The sequence below is a fragment of the Leptonychotes weddellii genome, chromosome 14 (assembly GCF_054177405.1).
Source record: "Leptonychotes weddellii isolate Sample4059 chromosome 14, ASM5417740v2, whole genome shotgun sequence".
Classification (NCBI taxonomy): domain Eukaryota; kingdom Metazoa; phylum Chordata; class Mammalia; order Carnivora; family Phocidae; genus Leptonychotes; species Leptonychotes weddellii.
The window spans coordinates 49,892,297-49,913,403 of record NC_138382.1 but is presented as its reverse complement, the minus strand read 5'-3'; the positions used below and the strand labels follow the sequence as shown (position 1 = coordinate 49,913,403).

The 21,107-nt window shown below is 37.5% G+C and overlaps 1 protein-coding gene across 3 annotated transcripts in view; it reads right to left on the bottom strand.

Annotated features, from left to right (window-relative positions):
• Window positions 1-20,032, bottom strand: part of DCAF10 (DDB1 and CUL4 associated factor 10) — a 45,402-nt gene extending 25,370 nt beyond the window's left edge. For all 3 annotated transcript variants that reach the window (XM_081803198.1, XM_081803199.1, XM_081803200.1), the window contains exons 1-2: window positions 19,401-20,032; window positions 8,581-8,694 (exon numbers count right to left, since the gene is read on the bottom strand). In XM_081803198.1, coding sequence (XP_081659324.1) covers window positions 8,581-8,694; window positions 19,401-19,951 — 665 coding nt within the window. In that variant the 5' untranslated portion in view covers window positions 19,952-20,032. The remainder of the gene's footprint in view (window positions 1-8,580; window positions 8,695-19,400) is intronic.
• Window positions 20,033-21,107: the final 1,075 nt, after the last annotated feature.

Here is a 21,107-nt window from a genome sequence, read left to right as displayed (position 1 = left end):
TCTCATTCTCTCTCTCTCAAATAAATAAATAAAATCTTTAAAAAAGAAAAAAGAAAAAAAACAAAAAAAACCACACCATGACAAAAGGCAACTGGAAAGTCAAACTTTTAAAATAAACTGATCATCATCATAGAGCATCTTCTTACATTTAAAAAATTTAGGGAAAAAATAAGGTACTTTATTTAGTCTACAGAAAATACTTAATGCACATAAGGATTCAAAACCCCAGTGGCGGGACGCCTGGGTGGCTCAGTTGTTGAGCATCTGCCTCCGGCTCAGGTCCTGATCCCAGAGTCCTGGGATCGCGCCCCGCATCGGGCTCTCTGCTCCGCGGGAAGCCTGCTTCTCCCTCTGCCACTCCCCCTGCTTGTGTTCCCTCTCTCGCTGTGTCTCTCTCTATCAAATAAATAAAATCTTTTAAAAAAAACAAAAAAACAAAACCCCAGTGACATTATACCACCTTAGGCCACAGTGGTCCACCCTAAAGGCTTTAGGCAAGAAAATGAAATGATTAGGTAAGAGTTTCAAAAAGATCTCTGAGGTAGCTAGTTTCCAAAACTCTTGGATTTTCATAAAAAATAAAATGAAGTGGGGATCAGTTTTAAAATTTTTATCAATAAGGCCATTGAAAAATTACCATTGTTGCATGGAAAATATTTTAATACCAATAATGTACAAAGAATATAATCTTGGAATAAAAGCTAATAATTTGAATTGAATAAATTTACCTTAATGAAAAATTCAACACTTTCACTTTAGTTTTCTCATTTTGCCTCAAAATTTTACCTGTTAAAAATCTTGGTATTGAAGAATCATTGGTGAAGAGAATAGATAAATTATAGAAAACTAAGAATGTAGATTAGGAGACCAGTTAAAGTACCCACAATTCTTATACTAAAGCAAGCAAATGCAGAGAATGTAAAGTGTTAGACAAATTCTTGGAGATGTGGCTCAATCTTCTCAAATTAAAACTCAGTCTAGCCTAATAAGTTAATGACTGTAAAATGTTTTTAACTCCATAGTCTCTAATAAACAGGAAACACTCCATACACTCTGAAATCTATGAGTTTATGAATGATAGAACTGCTCCATATGTTCCCATCAAACCCCAACATATGACTATAATAGTTCTGCGTAAACTGGACATCTGGATAAATTGAAGTCTTCATTATCAGAGGATAATTGGTGAAGGATAACAGCAATTGAAATAGAATTTCTTTAAAACAGGTACCAACATCTCAGGGGAAGGGAAAGAAAGTGTTGTCTTTATCTAAAAACTAAAGGTCATAATAATTTTTAACATTTATATAAACATACGCAAATTCATAGAATAAGAATAAATTAAATGTTTGGGTTTTCCTGCATAATCTTTCCAATAAAATTATGAGAGCAAAATATAACACCCTTACTTCATATTTGAGTTTTGTACTATAATTAAAAAAGAGAGTCATTTCTATATAAACTTCAAGGGCTTTATCCATTTTCCCAAGGGCCTTTCCTTAGTCCCATGAGATATTCACATAATTCTCTGAATTCTCTGAATAGCATGTCCTCATTTCTGTCATTTCCTTTTAATTGATAACTAGTCTAACTCAATCAGATCCTTATTTGCCAATGATTTTATATGTAATTGACTAGTTTTCTAATATCACTCTCAGGGTTTTGTGAAATTCCACATCCTTTGCAAGATAAGAAATTTCATGTTCCCAGTGATGAGCACTGCATTTACATTATAGTGTTTGAAATATACCAATCAGGAAAAGACCAACAAAGACAGTGGGAGGGAAAAGTAGATCCTGGAATATTTAAAGAGGCACTGAATACTTATGATAATCTCAACTGCCCTTGTAATCTCATACCTGGGGGGGCCTTGATTATTAAATGGACTCTTAAATCCATATACAGAACCCTCATGAATGAGAAGTAAGCCTGTATAATGGGCTTAAGAATTTAAGTTACATATTTTTCCCTTACTTTCCCTAAGTATGAAGCAACAGAAAATACCCTTCCCAACTATCAATAATTTTATTTTATAAGATAAGCAAACCTTAAAAAACTAAGAAATGAACTAGAAGACATTACTAAGTATGTGTAAAATCATTATCTAGGAAATGCATGCCCACATCTCTGAACAGTACAGTGAGGTGGTCTAATTGAACTGAGCATGAATTCCAGCTCTACCACTTGCTACGTATTAAAGATATTGAGCAAATCTCTTTATCTGAGCTGCAATTTCTTCATTCCTTAAAATGAATACAATATCTGTTTCACATAAGGATACTGTGAGAATTAATATTGTATGAAAAGTGCTTCACAAAAGGTTTGGCATATGGTAGGCACTCAAAAAAAGTTAATATTAATAAGTAATGCACACTTAAGCTCATGCCAGAGGACCCCTCAGATCCTCACGCAAAACTCTTAAGTGATATGTACCTCTAAAAAAGCTTCAAAACCTGGTTTTCAAACCAAGAGCTAAGCAAATTCAAATCTGTAGGTGTGGGGTACTAAAGCAGACACATTGATAACAGCAAATGAGAGCTGACATTGATAAAGAACAAATTCTAACAGCAGATTAGTCAGAGATCATTCTGAGTAGGGGCAAATAACACATCTTTTTGAGGTAAGAAAATTTTAAATTGTAAAATATTAAAAACATAGAGAAAACTATGAAGAATATAACAAAAACCTGTGATACCCACCACCCAGCTTTATCAAATTTTAACATTTTGTTATCTTTCAGATTCTTCTGAACATTACAAACACAACTGAAGCACCCTGAATATCCCTCCCCGATCCCATTCCCCTCCCTCCCTCTCCAAAGGGAACCACTATCCAAAATTTGTCACTCCCCATGCAAGTTTTTAATACCATGAGATTCTAAGTATGTATCCATAAACAATGTATAGTTTTGTTTTGCATTCAATTTATTCCATAAATATTTAATTAGCACCCACTATGTGCTAGGCACAGTTCTAGGTGCTGCGAATAGAGCAGAGAACAAATAGACAAATACATACCCTCATCAAACTTATGTTTGTATATTTTCAGACTTTATATAAATGGTATCACACTGTATAGCTCATTCTATAATTTGCTTTTCTGGCTCAACCTTGAATTTCTGAAATGTATCTCAGATGCTGATGCTTCTAGTTCATTTATTTTAACTGATGTATAGTATTCCATTGTATGAGTATACAGGAATTTATCTTCCTCTTGATGGAGATGTGTTTCCAACTTTTATTACTAATGATGCTATAATGAACCTTCTTTACACATCTCCTTATTTACACGTGCCTTAATTTCTTAAAAATCTGTTTGATCTTCAATTTTATCAGATATTGCTGAATTGCTCTTCAAAATAATTTTACCAATTATACTCCATCAATGTCCAAGGGTTTCTACTTCTCAACATCTTTGCCAATACTTAGTATTTCTTCATTGTTTATTTTTATTTGCATTTTCATGATAACTAGGAAGCTTGAAAATTTTTCCATATTTATTGCTCATTTTACCTTCTCTTATATGATTCTCTGCCTATTTTGCTCCAGGGTAATTGTCTTACATATCCTGCATACTAATCCTTCTTTGGCTATGTGCATTGAAAATATCTTCTCCCACCCACCTATAGCTTATCTTCTCACACTGTTATGTCTTTGGTTAGAAGGAAGTTTTCCATTTTAATGCAGTTGAAGTTAGCAATCCTTTAATGATCTGTGTTTTTTGTATCTTAAAAAATCCTTTCTCGGGGCGCCTGGGTGGCTCAGTCGTTAAGTGTCTGCCTTCAGCTCAGGTCACAATCCCAGGGTCCTGGGATCGAGCCCCACATTGGCCTCTCTGCTTGGCGGGAAGCCTGCTTCTCCCTCTCCCATTCCCCCTGCTTGTGTTCCCTCTCTCGTTGTGTCTCTCTCTGTCAAATAAATAAATAAAATCTTAAAAAAAAAAAAACCTTTCTCATCCTTAGAACATAAATATATTCTGTATTTCTCCTAAAGTTTTAATGGTTTGCCTTCATAATTAGGCCTTTAACTCGCAGTTATTTCCTGTATATAACCAATTCTCTCTTTTCCATTTTCCCTGCCACTGATTTGTAATGCCCCTGCAGTCATCTATTAGATTTCCATATATGCATGGGTCTGTTTCTGGAAGTTCTACTCCATTTCATTAGGCACTTAATCTATCCCTGTCCTAAGACTGCATTTGATATCTGGAAGACTACCATCTTAGTCTCCTTCAAGATTGATATTCTTGGCACTTGACTATTCAATATGAATTTTTAAGTTAAAAAAAAAACAAAAAACCCTGTTGGTATTTTGATTAAAACTGCACTAAATTTAGAGACTAATCTGGAAAGAACTGACTTCTTTATGATACTGAGTTTTCTTCCCCAGAGAAGATTTGCATTTGTTTTTGCAGGTACCTGGCAGTACTATCAACCTGCATCCAATTTAAAATTGCTGGCTAGATGGTTTTGGACCATATGGTAGTGTGAATTTCGGCCCCACACATGCATGAAGACTGACTTGTGGTCAGACATTCACTGAGGAGATTTTCTGACAACCCTCTACCAATGTCATAGTCTACATGAACAAGGTGGTATGTTTCTAGATCACCTTTATGCTGTAAGTATAGCTCTTTGGAGTCCCAGCCTTATGCAGTTTTCTACTAGACTTCTCATCTTCAACTGGCCATAGAATTAACTCTCCTGTCCACTGTAACTCCTTATACATATTGAAACAGAAGCTCAAGGTCACCCGCATTTGGCAGATGCCTCCAGGGTAAAAGCCAGCTGAATAACTGTTTACTTCTTTGCATTCTATCATCTACTTCATTTTTGGCCCTAGGATTCCTTTCTTTCTTATCAGATCAACTATACATTTAAAAAATATATTTAAAAAATCTTATCCTGCATTTCTATTTTTAGTAGAAAGGTTGTCTAAGATATTTTAAAATATTCTATAGCTTAATTTTTATCTACTTGATTTACGAGTTTGGGATGGAAGTGTATTAAAATCTCTAACTATGATTATAGACTTGTAATTCCTTATCTGTATTGTTTTTGGGTTTTTTGGGTTAATTTTAAATATACAAATTTCAAGTTAAATACAAAAGTTCATCATTATTTTATGTTCTTAGTTGATTTTTCCTTTTATTAATATGTACTGTTTCACTTTATCCTTATTAAAGCCTTTAGTCTTCCATCTGTCCAATAATGATAATCTACATTAGTTTTCTTTTCCCATTTTTGGGCAGTTTTAGTTTTGGTATCTCTATAATGAATATACAGATGATTGTGGTTTTTATTCAAATTGCTGTCTCCATGTCTTTTAATAAAGATCAATTCATTTATACTTACTGTGAACTACTCATATACTGGGTCTATTTCTACTTCTTGTTTTCTACTTATCATCCCTTTCCTTTGTTTTATTTATTTTTTTACTTTTTTAAGCTTTCCCATCTTCCACTGAACTGATCATGTTTTCAATATTCCCTCTCCCACTTCTGTTTTGGCAGCTAGCTATACTTTGTATGTCTACTATTTTAGTTATCTTTTAGTATTTTTTTCATTGTATATATTTAATTATATATTGTTCTGAAAGAGTCTGAAATTACTTAATATTTCTACCTTCTTCCTGAACATGACACGAACCTTACCATATTACACACAACCTATTTGTTGTTACTATTTAAAGCTACACTGTCCAGTTTGGTAGCCATTAGCTACATGTGGCTTTTCAATCCTTGATATGTGGCCAGTCTGAACTGGGTTGTGCTCTAAGTGTTAAAACACTGGATTTTGAAAATTTAACATTAAAAAATGAAACTAAAATATCTCAATAAATTTTTTAATGATTACATGTTGAAATGATATTTTAGTCCTATTGGGGTAAATAAAACATTACTAAAAATTAATTTCATATTTTTTCCTTTTTAATGTTACTACCAGAAAATAAACCTAGACTTTAGTTTTAACTGTTTTAAATGTACTCCCCCCAAAAACCTAATTATCTTTCTGCTATTAATAATTAATAACATTTATCATTTCACCTAATTAAATTCTTCATTATGTAATAACAGTTTACCTGGATATGATATGGCACTGGGCATTATTTTCCCTTAGTATTTAAGCTACTACTTCATAATCTCCTAGCATCAACTGTTGCTGATGAGAAACCTTCTGTTATAATGTTGAATTATACCTCTGTAGGTAATCTGCCTTCTAACTTTGGTGGCTTTTAAGATTTTCTCTTTTCCTTTGATATTCTAAAGTTTTACTACAATCTGTCTAAATGTATATTTATCTTTATTTAACCTACCTGACACTCTAGGGTCTACTTTTGATTCGAGGATTCAGGACCTTCTTTAATGCTAAAAATTCTCTGCCTTTGTGTCTTCAAAAATTAGTTCTCCACCAATCTCTGCATCTTCTTTTTCTGTAATTCTTATTATATATATACTGGACACTCTCAATTAATCCCCTATGTCTTTTAAGTACTCTTAGTATTTTCGAACCCATTAATTCTCTCATCAGCGGTGTAAAGGATAAAATTTATCCCATCTTTTAAGTTTTTTATATACTAAGTACATTTTTAATTTCTAAGAGTTGTAGTTGGTTCTTTTCCACGTTAACCTGCTCTTGTTGCATTTCTTCTGTTTCATAATTTTGAGTTCTCTTTAAATGGAAAGTATCAATTAACTTATTTCTTTGAGCATCCTAAAAATGCTTTAAAGTTTCTTCCAATCAATGGAATACTATGCAGCCGTTAAAAAGAGTAAGATCATCCATAGGTACTAATATGGAATGATCTCTAAATATGTTATTAAATGGAAAAGCCAAGGTATATAATTGTGTGTGTAGAATGCTACCATTTATATAAAAGTGTATGTATGTGTGTGTGTATATGCTTGTACATGCATAGACTATCTCAAAAAGGATAGCAAGAAATTGGTATAGTGGTTGCCTCTGGGGAGGGGAACTGGGTGGCTAGGGGACAGAGGTGGGAGACAGACTTACTTTTCACTGTTTACCCTTTTGTACCTTTGAATTTTGTACCACGTGCATGTATTACCTAGTCAAAAAAAAATAAATAATTTATTTTTAAAAATAAAGTCTTTGTTGGACTACTCCATAAAATTAATTTCATCCAGAAAATATGCTGTTTTAGTTGCTGAATTTGTTATGATATTAATATTAGATGTCTTCATGAGTCTTAGAATTTTGGTTATAGGCTTATTTTAAGTAAGAAAGGTTTTTAATTATTTTTTCCTCTCTTTCCTATTTAATGGTTTTATAATTGCCCTCACTTGGATTTCTGAACCCCTAATCCACAATTAGGCCTTATAATGACATTAAGGCCTTCAGTTTCATGATGAGATTGGAGCTATCACACATAAATATTCAATCACTGACTCAGTAATGGCTTCACTGAATTCCTGGCCATGAGGTTGTGTCTTAATCAGCCAAAATCCATGGCCTCAGGTAGTGAATAGCTTTTCCCTTTTTTTCAGCCTTTCACAAATGGGACAGGCATTCTAGCCAATGCATTGTGTAGTACTTTTGGCTCTGGTTCCTGCCTCATATGAAGCACTTTAGTACTTTTGATTCTTGACAGGAACTAAAACCACTACACATCAGTACCAGACTCAAAGCCCAGTGGGTTTGTGGTTTTAGCCCTATAACAGCTTGTGTCTGTGTTCCATTTATGGCTCACAAAAATGTTTATGTTGTTTCAAAGCATGGCTGTATCTTTTGTGCTATTTAATCTGTCGTTCTATGTGTTTGGAGCATAGAGGTTACACCAAAATTCAGTATGTCACCGTAACTAGAAGTAATTTCCCTATTTCTTGTTTTTGAACATTTAAAGGATTCAGTATAAAATGAATATAATCTTATTACATAATGTTTAAAAAACAGAAAATTACTCATCATCCATTCATTCTAACCCACCCCATGTTAGCATTGAAAAATATTTCCTTATCTTCTGCATCATGTCATATTTGTAACAATTTTTATCATGATTTTAACATATATTGCCCCAAGCATTTGTCAGTGTTGATATGTAGTCCCTGTGACCATCATTTTAATGACTGCATATTAATCCACCAAGCTTTCAACTGTTATTTACTTCCCACATTATTGAGAATTTAAGGTGCTTCCAACATGCTTTTAGAAAGAAGTTCTCTGTGCATATGTGTTTTTTCCCCTCAACAGTTTGGATTTGGGGGACAGGGGTAAGAGAGGCTTAGCAATGGGACTGCCATAATTCTACACAGATCATTAGCCCAAAGACATTGCAGGACTATCATAATACATGGCTGAGGTTCATAATGATGACCCTGATATATGAAGAGAAAAGGTAAAATCATATGGAAGTAAAAAATACATTTCAGAAAGATTCTAATCCAAAATGGTTAATACCAAGTTTTGTAATTAAAGGAATAAGTTTCATAAGGGATAAAATTCACAAATCACAAATACGTATCTAGCACTGCTGGGCAAGACATTACAAATTTTCATTAACTTCCAAATGAGAATATTTTGTGTCACACTAATAAACTTCACTATTTCACTAAAATACTAACCTGATATTATTTACACAATCTTCATGAGCTTCAGAAAGTGTTTTTATGTGCTTTGAAGATATAGGATCAAAAAGCAGAACTTCAGTCTGTTCACAAGCAACAGTCAGCACTGACCTGAAAGCAAAGGATATATTTCCCTTTAGTTTTCTAGCATTCTCTTATTATTGATATTCACTTATTTATAATTACACAAACTGTAATGAATAACTTTTTTTTGTCCATGTTAGAAGCAAATATTTACAAGATTGAAACTATCTGTTCTTGGCAATAGTAGGAAATGGTACTCTCAAACATTATGGTGGAGCATAAACTGATACAGCTTAGGTTTGGAGAGTACCCGTATCTACCAAACTTTTAAATGTGTGTACCTTTTGACTCAGCAATTTTTCCTGGGAATTTAATCTAAAGAAATAATCATTTATAAATACAAAGAATCATATATAAAGATACACCTCACCATAATGAGAAATCAAAAAGTAACCTAAATGTACATGAAAGAAGGAACGATTGATTATATAAGCCATGGTATGTAACACTTTGCAATATGGTGCAACATTTAAAAAGATAGGGATAGTTTCATATGGATATGAAAGAACTCCAAAACATTTTTTTTTTTTTGAGAGAGAGAGAGAGAGAGAGTGAGCATGTGTAAGAGAGTGCTGGGGGGTGGGGATGGGGAGGAGCAGAGAAGAGGGAGAGAGTCCCAAACAGGCTCCATGCTCAGCGTGGAGCCCAATGCAGGGCTCTATCTCATGAGAAAGCAGAAAGCAAGAGTCAGACACCTAACCAACTGAGCCACCCTGGCGCCCCCAAAACATATTTTTATTTTCATTTATTTTTTTTTAAAGATTTTATTTATTTATTTGAGACAGAATGAGAGAGAGAGAGAGCACATGAGAGGGGGGAGGGTCAGAGGGAGAAGCAGGCTCCCCGCCGAGCAGGGAGCCCGATGCGGGACTCGATCCCGGGACTCCAGGATCATGACCTGAGCCGAAGGCAGTCGCTTAACCACTGAGCCACCCAGGCGCCCACAAAACATGTTTTTAAATGAGAAAAGCTGGTTGTAAAAATAACATGCATAGATGAGGCAACTTAGGAAAAAAAGGTCATATATGACAAAATTATATATTTATCAGTATCTATTAAAATGTACTGAAAAAAGTTTGGCATATATCCTACCAAACCAGTTAGATATAATCAAACTTAATCTTTTCCTTTACAGTTTTTAGTATTGTCTCTTGTTTCAGCCCCTTCCTATTACAAAGTTATATTATTATAAACCTTTTATAAGCCCCATTTTGATTTCTGAAAATCAACTGTCTTTTATTTAAGTCTTAGTTTTCTGTGGGCACTGATCTTTCAGATTCAGATCTAGCAAATGAAATCCTGAGTCTTGGAAACTGCAGGCCTTCCCAATTTATAGTTCCAATAACAAATGGAATTTGTACATCTAAGATGAAAATGAGACAGAATTAAAAAAAAAAAAAATTTTAAGTAATCTCTATACCCAATGTGTGGCTCGAACTCACAACCCCAAGATCAAGAGTCACATGCTCTACCAACTGAGCCAGCCAGGTGCCCCAGGATAGAATTTTAAATAGCCAAAAGTTTGTTTCTATTCAGAACAAACTTTTTAGATAAAGTAGGAGAGGGAAAAAATCTAAATTGAAATATTTTCCATATTTAGTAATCATGAAATTGTCCTTTAAACAGTGTCTGCTCTGCATAAACCCATTTTTGAAATATCTGGACTTCAAAAATTTAGTATCTGAAGGATTTTTGTGCTAGTTGATCAGCATGAGTTAAAATATTCAAATTAATATTTGTAATTTTAGAAGATAAATAAACAGCCATTTCTTTTTGTTACTCACAAGAGTCATAGAATGAACTTTACTCCTTTTTGTGCAAAAAAGTAAATGAATCACAGGGGCTGGTGGCTCAGTCAGTTAAGTGTCCGACTCTTGTTTTCGGCTCAGGTCATAATCTCAGGGTTGTGAAATTGAATCCGCAGCAGGAGGAGCAGGCTCCTCTGTGCTGGGCATGGAGTCTCCTTAAAATTCTCTCTCTCCCTCTCCCTCTGACCCTCCCTCACCACCCTCTACACTCTCCCTCTCTAAAACAAACAAAGTAAATGAATTGGTGATTCTGGGAGAGTCTTAAACATTATAAGAGATTTATAAAACTGATAGTCATTGCTTTGTTTTAATACAATCTATTTTTGTACATGGCCTGATTTGTAACTTTTTAAAATGAGTATCATTTGTCCCAATATCAAAGCCTATACTTTTCTCATTGGTTTGAAATGTGATCTTTATCATATGTTATGTTTTTAGATTCTATATCTTATTCTGTGCAACATCACCATACTATTTTAATTTCTAAAAGGTTTCACATATGCAAAACAAGATGAACATTGCTTTATGAACTTTTTTTTGAAGGACTAATATGCTTTCTCAATGGGGCGGCGGGGGGGTGCTAATAATATGCTTTGTCTTCCAATGAATTTTAGATATGGCATGTCAGGTCCTACTAAAAAATCTTGTATTTTTACTGGGATGCACTGACTTTACAAATTAATTCGGTAGAATTTATATCATTCGATACTGAATCATCCCATCAGTAACATGTCTACCTTCCCACATATTTTAGATTTTCTTAGCAAGAGTATCTTAGCAATTCTTGGACCTTTAAATATCCTTATACATTTCGAATCAACTTAATCAAGTTATGTACACACACATACAAATCCAGCTACGGATTTTGAGACTATAATAAATCTATAGAAGAGTTTGCATACAGAGCACCTGGGTGGCTTAGTGGGTTAAGTGTCTGACTCTGGCTCAGGTCGTGATCCCAGGACCCTGAGATCAAGCCAGACTGAGACTCCCTGCTCAGTGGGGAGTCTCTTTGTCCCTGACCCTCTTCTTCTTCCCTCTGCCCATTCCCCTACTTGTGCTCCTTTGGTCTCTCTCTCAAATAAATAAAATCTTAAAAAAAAAAAAAAAGTTTGCATAGAATTGAGATCATTACAATACAAAGTCTTTCAATCTCTTTACATGGTGTATTTCCATTTACCATGGAGATTTTCTCCATATGGGTCATGCCTATCTTCTTAGATTTATTCCTGGGTATCTGACGCTTTTTTAATGCTTTTGTAAATGTTCTTTTTAAAAATTTGCTGTTTGTTGTTGGTGTACAGAAATGCAATTGATTTTAAAATTATTTATCCATCAATCTTGCTATTTTAATACTTTATCTATAGGTTATTTTAGGTTTTCTTTGTCAATAATCATATCATGTACAAACAAATGCTTTGTTTTTTTTAATACTTTGTTACTACACTAGCTAGGACTTTCAGTATAATGTTAAATAGAAATGTTAATATTAGCAGGCACTCCTCTCATTCCTGATTTTCAAGAATACCTTCACCGTTTCATCATTAAGTACAATGTTTGCTGTGGAATTTGTTTTGTTTTTCTTTTTGGGGGGGGGTAGATTCCTATTATTGGATTAAGGAGGTTCTACTTCAAATTTGCTGGGGTTTTTTTTTTCATTATTTTCAATTGCATAAAACGGTTTTCCAACATTTACTGAAATTACCCTATATTTTTCCTTCAGTATCTTAATGTAGTGATTTACATTATTTTATTTTCTACACTTTTCATTTCTACCATACTGCTTAATTCAGTTGCTAAAATGGTGGGCTCACATTTCTGGCTTCCCTCCTTTTGTAGATCTTGGCCCTGCAATTTACTAACTGCCTTAATTCTCCAGTCTCTTCAAACATAAGCTTTTTATATCTTACATTAAATATTTTATATTTTTTCTAGCTTTTCTAATTATTGTCTGTTAAAGGGCTGGCCCAAACCACCTACTTTACTACTTCTGGAAAGCTAAAATCTCTACCTCTTGCATCTGAAGTTATGTTCCCTTTTCATTCTGAATATTGTTTACTTGGGGATTCTTTTTTTTTTTTAAGATTTTATGTATTGAGAGAGAGCGCAGGAGAGCGGGGAGTGGTGCAGAGGGGGAGGGACAAGGAGATTCAGCACTGAGAGCCCTAGGTGGGACTTGATTCCCCACAACCACGAGACCATGACCTGAGCCGAAATCAAGAGTAGAACACTCAACTGACAGCCACCCAGGTATCCTGGGGATTCTCTTCATTAATATGTGTTTTTCATTTTTATTTGTCTTTTCAAAGACAAAATTTTCTGTTGAGTATTTGTATTGAAATTCTACTCTTTGTTACTATATTTCCTTCCTTCTGCTTTCTTCAGACTTACTTTGCTATTATTTACAGATCACTTCAGTATTCTCTATTTCTTGAGATGGATACTTAGCTCATTAATTTTCCTTGTCTTCCTTTCCAGTTTATTAATGACTACAATTTTCCTAGTAAGTACTGTTTTACTTATATCCTACAAGTTTTGAGACATATGGTACTTTCATTATCATTTAGTGTTAAATATTTCTAACTTCCATTATCATTTCTTATTTGGCCCATGTTATTTATAAATGTTTCTCAACTTGAAAACACATGGAAGTTTTTCTAGTTATCTTTTTGTTATTCATTTCTAATGATCACATTGTACTGAGAAACTGTACTTCCATGATAACCTTTTGAAATGTGGCCTTTTAAGTGAAAATTTGTAAATCTTCCATTTTGTTTGTAAAAAAAAGCAGGAGATAGCTGTTACCTATAGTCAAGGGTGATATTTAAAAATGTTCAACGTTCAATAGTAATATAAATTAACATACGAATAAAAATTTGAAAACATTTTCAAAATAAACTAACCGATAATTATGTATGCCAAGTGAAGGTTCTAATTAAGTTGCTCATCAACTTAATTTTCATTATTTATTAACTTTTGGAAATTATAGCCATAATCTTTTCTTTGACCCAGATGCCCTTGTCTGCACCATGAACAGACATAGGTAATTGCATAAAGCGCCTCCACGAATGTCCGCATTAATTGGTAGTCAGTAACTTGGAGTCTTTGTAAGTAAAAAAATTATTCAGTATCAACAGAATTGTTCATGGAGCTAAATCCTCTTTTTAGCTTTTGCTGAAGTAAGTATAATTAACATTTTTTAACACTTATAATGCTTGCTGTTAATTTTGTATATTAAATATGTATTCAATTATATTAATAACTAAGCCACAAAAATGTTGATATATGTTTAATTATATCAGACCTAATCCTTCAGCCCAGATGAGAAGTAATATAATACAGCAGTTAAGAGCATAAGCCAGGGTACAAATCTTGTGTTTAATGACCTTTCTGCTTCTGTTTCCTCAACTAAATGCTCCTGGTTACTGAGATTTATGCTGGTGGTCATTTTCATTAATAAAACGAATGCTGGGATTCCTGGGTGGCTCAGTCAGTTAAGCGTCTGCCTTCGGCTCAGATCATGATCCCAGGGTTCTGGAATCGAGTCCCACATTGGGCTCCTTGCTCAGTGGGGAGTCTGCTTCTCCCTCTGCCTGCTGCTCCCTCTGCTTATGCTTTCTCTCTCTGACGAATGAAAATCTTAAATGAGTGTTACTGACACCCATCATGGACAGGTATTTAGTGGGTTTTAGCAAACTTTTCCCACTAAATAATGGTGAAATTCAATAGGAATGATAAAATTAGGGATCTCCCTCCCAGGAGTGATGACATCCATATATCATCCCTATAGGCCCCATTCATCTGCCATGGATTCTATTCTGTCGTGGGAGTGCACACTATGCCAAGAGTTAATGTTTGGATGGTGCCAGCAGTAGTGTTATTACTTCCATCGGACTGCCCTGTTCATCTCTCTGGATCTCCCGAGGCTGCAGTTCTCACAAATGACTATGTGAGAATGACCAGGAGAGTGCCTGTGAAAGGCAGGCAGCCCCACACTAAGGGAAGCCAAATGGTCACTGGGCATTTGCCTATACATTTTTTTTGTGGTGGGGAGGGTATCTAGCATGGATAAGGAACAATTAGCACTGATGCTGTAGCTCTCAAGAAAGATGTTTGTTGGCAGCTTGCAGTGCCAGCTCTTAACTCTATAGTTGTCATATAATGGGTTACTCTGGGAGGTTCCATGGAAGACACTCAATGTGCTTGGGGCAGTAACTATTCACCCACTATGGACATGTATCAATATATTAACAACTGCTACAGCTGAACGAATGTGTACTAGCTGAGTATCAGGCCTGAATGCAGTATACTGCCCTTCAGGGCAAGATTTTAACTGATGTTATATTTATCAATGTCTGCCTGAGGTATACTATGATGAACGTTAAAATCTTCCTCTATGATACATTTGTCCATTTTCTCCTTGAAGTTATCAGTTTTTGATACATATATTTAAATCTAAAACTCATTCAAGTTCAAAACTATCTTATCTTCCACGTGAATTGAACTTTTATCAGCATGAAGTGACCCATCTCTAGTAAAATTTTTTGCCGTAAAGCCTAGTTTGTATTTTAATATAGCTCACCAGCTTCTGTTTAGAATGTGTTTGATATATTTTTGTTTATCCTATTGAACATTTAGTACTATTATAGTTATTATAATTAATAATATTTGGACTTATTTTCAGCCATTCTTTGTGCTTTTTTTATTATACCTTTTCTACTTTTTTTCTTTCCCTTTCTTGTATTCTCTTGGAATATTTTTTTCTCGTTCCATTATTTTTTCCTCTAGTAGGCTGGAGATAATATATTCTTTATCTTTTAATCTTGCAAATTTTAATACGCAAACATTAAAACCGACAGTTAATATGTCAAATACTCCCTAAAGAAAACAAATTTAGAATATCCCTTCATAATTATTTTTTTCAATTTTAGTTCCATCTTTGTTAATTGCAAAAGACAAAACTGAAATTAGATTTAGTTTCACATACATATTTCCCACTTTCTTTGTTCTTCATTCTTTCTACCATCTCAGACCTTCCAGTTGAAAACTCCTCTCTCTGAATGTAGAATCCCATTATTGAAGATCTGGTGGCAAACTCACTGGGCTTTGCTTGTGTATTTATTTATTTAATCTTCAATCCTGACAAAAATGAAGAACCCATCTTTGATGGGTATAGACATCTAGACTGGCAGTTTTCTTCCCAGCATACTGAAAACAATCACTTTCTTCTGATTTGCACTATTATTGATGACTAATTGGCTATCACTCTCATAATTACCCCTTTGAAGGTCTTTTTCTCTAGTTTTTAAGATTTTAATATTTGTTGTTCTGGAGTCACTGTATGTCTAGAAAGGATTCCTGCTTGGGGTCTGCTGGGCATCTTAAATCATGGTGCTGATTTTCTTCAGTTCTTCAAGTTCTCAGCTATTATCTCTTAAAAAAAAAAAAAATTTGCCCCCCATTATTTATCTCATTTTCTTCAGGAGCTGACCAAATACATAGTATGCCTTTTCTCTCTATGCTCCAGGTCACTAAACCTCCTTCATATTTTCAATCTCTGCATCTTTCTTGTGTCCATTCTAGATAATTTCTTCATTTCTTATTTTCCAATACACTACTCTCTACGGCAGTGCCTAACGTGTTTTCATACAGGATAGCTTGACAAAGTCCCACATATTATTATCTAATCTATTAACATCAAATTTTATTTTTCAAAATGTTATCTTAGGAGGTGATACACTTGTTCTGATAAAACTGTTACTGTATAATATTTTTGGAATTCTTTAGAAATTACCTCTATTCCATGTATCCTTTCATTTTTAGTGCTAAATTTTTTCTAGTCTGGTCTCTATTAAATTCATTATTTTAATTCTTACCTTCCGTGTCACCTCTCCTTCTCTGTACTGAGAAGTCTTTATAAATGACAGTGATAATGGTACCCAGTAAGCTGATTTAACCCATATTAACTGAAGGATATATGAAATTATCTCATTTAACACAGATGTCTTTTTTCTATAAAATTAAGTCCTACAAAAATCTGGAGCCTATTAGTAGATGTAGTAAGAATAATAAAAAATTATAACACAACTATTTTCACCTATCACCTTGACGTAGATAAAAAAGAATGGCAATGTGCAATGTTGGCAAAAGTATGGGGAGACAGGGCGCCTGGGTGGCTCAGTTGGTTAAGCGACTGCCTTCGGCTCGGGTCATGATCCCGGAGTCCCGGGATCGAGTCCCACATCGAGCTCCCTGCTCAGTGAGGAGCCTGCTTCTCCCTCTGACCCTCCCCCACTCATGTACTCTCTCTCTCTCTCATTCTCGCTCTCTCAAAATAAATAAATAATCTTAAAAAAAAAAAGTATGGGGAGACAGGCACTTTCATATGTGTGTGATAGGAATTAGTAAAATCTTCACAGAGGGCAGTTTAATAATAGGTATCCAAAATCTTCATAACCTTTCACTCATTCTAGAGAATTATCATGAGGACATAAATCTAAAAATTTTGTCTATAGAGGTTTTATTTAAACTAATGAAAAATGTTAAATAATGTAAAAATACATTAACATAGGTAATTCACAATATTTTGTATGAAAAAAAGCAGGCAACAAAATATGATTTCATGTTTATATTAAAATAAACATATGCAGGGCACCTGGGTGGCTCAGTCGTTAGGCGTCTGCCTTCGGCTCAGGTCATGATCCCAGGGTCCTGGGTTCAAGCCCCACATCGGGCTCCCTGCTCAGAGGGAAGCCTGTTTCCCCCTCTCCCACTCCCTCCACTTGTGTTCTCTCTCTCTCGCTGTGTCTCTTTGTCAAATAAATAAATAAATACCTTAAAAAAATAAAATAAAATAAAATAAACATATGTAGGGGCGCCTGGCTGGCTCAGTTGGAAGAGCATGTGACTCGATCGTGGGGTCATGAGTTCGAGCCCCACATTGGGTGTAGAGATTAAATAAATAAAAACCTTTAAAATATAAATAAATAAAATAAACATACACACACAAAAAATTCCTTGGATAGCCATTCAATCTCTGGGATTATAAGTGATGTTTAGCTTCTTTTTGCTCATTTATTGCCTAGGTTTTCTAGAATGAGTATGTATCAATTGCAAATTAAACATCATTGAATTATTATTATTATTATTTACAGTATTGAACTATTTTAAGTACCAGAGTACCTAACTACTTTTTACAAAAATGTTTATAGGGGACAATATTGTCCGGATTCAAACAGAACTATCAGTAATTTATTCCTCATTCTAATAGGAGTGGCAATGGGAATTCCATCTTTATAACTCATTCTACCCCTCTCAACATGCACCTAAAATCTCACTTCCAAAAAGTAGAAACAGCTATTTCTGAAAGCCTGACAGAATAGGCAGGAGGGTGGGAGGAGAGGAGTTGGGGTATGGAGAAGAAAGGAACCGAATGTTTACGAGGAACAGATTCTTGGTATTTTCGGAGAAGCTTTAGGAACAGGGCTTTGTTGGAGAGAGGACTGGGGTGGGGAGGTTACATGAATAAACTTCAGTAGTTTCTCCTCTCTTACCTGTAATCAGGTGCACATTCACTGCTACAGGTTCCACGAAACTGCTGTAAGTAGAAACCCCAGAGATCCTAGCACCAAGTGTAATTAGGAAGATGCATATGCATCAGTGAAATGGAATATGATGTACCTCCTCATCGTGATTCCAGATTCTGCTACTTTTCTCCTTTCTCAGCATAATTTAGGTTTTTCTTTAGCAAAATATTTTGCTTTGTTAAGCCATCATTTTTCAGCTTCTCTAACATGACACAGTAGCCCTTCAACCATAAGTCCTTAGACATACCATTTCCTCCATCTGAAATACTTCTATCCCCTCCCCCACACTATCTTGGTTAATTCATCTTCTATTCATTTTTTCTGTTCTTGGTTAAATGTCATTTCTTCAGGGAAACCTCAAACACCCTAGTTGTACAACCGGTTCCTTCAAGCCTTTATCTCAATTTATAAATATACATTATGAGAAATACTTTGTATGGTTATTAAAATCTAGTTGAACCATTAAGTCCCAAGCTTAGTAACAGTGGTGCCATTTAGCTGGTTTTGCTCACCACTGCAATCTCCGCATCTGTAACATAGCAAGTGCTCAACAAATATTTGCTGAATGAGGGAATGAATAAATGAACTAAGCAAATGACTAGAATCGAAGACCTTGATCAGGTAAGAGTTATATTAACTATGTCTTCTCAGAGTCGAACTGTGTGTAAATTTTTTCCTTTGTTGTTTAACTTGTTCGTGTACTCACCAAAGTTCTAAAAATACATATTATTTTGAAAATTCCCCATAACGCAAAGTAAACCGAGACCAAACATGAAATATTTAATCCGCCAGGAAAAAGGCTGGACACCCGTAACAGAAGCATGTAGTCTAGCCGGGGGAGTTCACAAACGCCCCCATCATAAGACACCTCTCTGCCGCGTCTTAGTATCCTTCAGGAGCCAAGGAAAGCACACTTGTCAACCCTCAAGGGAAGTCAGGCACAGAGTACACGGAACCTGCAGACTCCTACCCTTGCCAGACGCTTCGGTGAGAAAAACACAAGCCTGGGATGACAGGGAAAGAATGAGTATTTACTCAAAATGTATTTGCTGGGCATGTACTGTGTACCAGAGAACCCTAGCTCTGGCCTGGCTCTGGCCGACCGGTCGGGTGAAGGGCCCTAGGCGTTTCTGCTTCACAGAGCTCCGCGTCCCGAGGTGCACGAATGAGTCCCGGGCCTGCCTACCTCCAGGGGCTGGGCCGGGACCTCCAACAGCCACAGAGCGCTTCAGAAAGTGCCGGGGTGCCTGCAGGCCGACGGCCCCCAATCCGGGCCGCCGCCCACGGGCAGCAGAGGCAGGCGGAGGCGGGCACCCGCCCTCCGAGGGGCCGCGCTTACCCGTCGGGCGAGTACTCGAGGTTGAAGACCGCGCCGTGGGTGCGGGTGCTGAGGTACACCGAGTCCGCGGGATGGATGGAACCATAGAGGTTAGTCATGGTGCGGAAATTGTCCCGCGCCGGGTCCACGAACAGCCCGCGGCCCAGGCTGCGCTCTCTCAGCCACCCGAACAGCCGGGCGCCGAGGCCGCCCAGGCCGGCGCCGAGGCCGTGGCGGCCCCGGCTCCCGGCCCTGCAGTCTGGCCCGGGTCGCCGGCGCGGCGGGGAGGGCGGTGACGGCTCTCCCTGGGCGGAAGCGGCTGAGGAGTCTAGAGCTCCGGGCGGCCTGAGCTCCCCAGCGCGCGCGGCCAGGGGCAGCGAGGGGGCGCCGGGGCGACGAGGGCTCCGAGAGGGCGACGGGGGAGGGGCTGCGTCAGCCCCGGGCTGCGGCGGCGCGGACGGGGAAGGGAGCGGCCCGGCGGCTGCCGCCTGCCCCGCACGGGGTGACGGCTCCTCAGCCCCGGTTCCGGCCGTCCCATCCCCTTCGGGACTACCGGGCCCGAAGGTAAACATGACCAACGCACCCGCCCCCCGCTCCCGGCCGCAGCCCCGCCGGCCGACACCTCAGCGCTCCCGCTCCAGCCGCCACTTCCGGCGTGCCACCGCCTAACCCTGCCGGCTGGGAAACACGCGCCGCCCTCGGCTACCATCCGTTGGGGACCGCGAAAGCTGGGACACCGCCTATGGCGGACGCTTTATCCCGGCGGGACGGTGATCGGCAACGACTGTGTTTGAGCGCAACTGAGAATGCCCAGGGCCCGGGCTGCATGGGGCAGTGGTAGCATCAGGGCACCCCTGCGACAGTCGGTAATTGTCAGTCATCGTGACTGTGTGCCTGGGGATGAGTGGGCCTGAATAAAGGGGTGGACTATGATATGTACTGTTATCCCCAATTTAGGCTAAGGTCCCAAGGGGAAGAAATTACCATATCCTGTGCAGGTCCCACATAGTAAAGTGGCACGGTGTACTGCCTACTCAGACGGGGAGTCTAAGGACTCAGGTTCACTGTTGTGCTAAAAGCCAAGGCCTGGGGCACCTCGGTGCTTCAGTCAGTTAGGTGTGGGACTCCTGATTTCAGCTGAGGTCAGGATCTCAGGGTGGTAAGACCAAGCCCCTCCCTGGGCCCTGGGCCCAGCAGGGGACTCGGTTTTAGACTCTCTCTCTGCCCCTCCCGACTGCTCTCTCAAATAAATAAAAAATCTTAAAAAGTAAAGAAAAAATAAAGCCCAGGTCTATACAGGAACTGGAAAATGGGGTCTATTGGTGCGCCCTGAATATCTGCCCAACTCCCAGCTACTGCCCAGTAGGTCAAGATTTTATCAAGGCCAGGGACGCCTGGGTGGCTCAGTCGGTCTGCCTTGGGCTCAGGTCATGATCCCAGGGTCCTGGGATCGAGTCCCTCATCAGGCTCCCTGCTCGTCAGGAAGCCTGCTTCTCCCTCTGCCTGCTGCTCCCCCTGCTTGTGCGCTCTCTCTCTGACAAATAAAATCTTTAAAAATAAATAAAAATAAGATTTTTTCAAGGCCTAAGTCGTCTTCTCCCTCAGGAAGGAGCATATATCCAGCAGGAGTCACCGAGTGGAGCTGGAGATCTAAATCAAATCAACCGTACAAGCAACAGAGCCCAAGGTCAAATCCTGCTTATATGTGCCAGGCAGGGCACAGAGGGC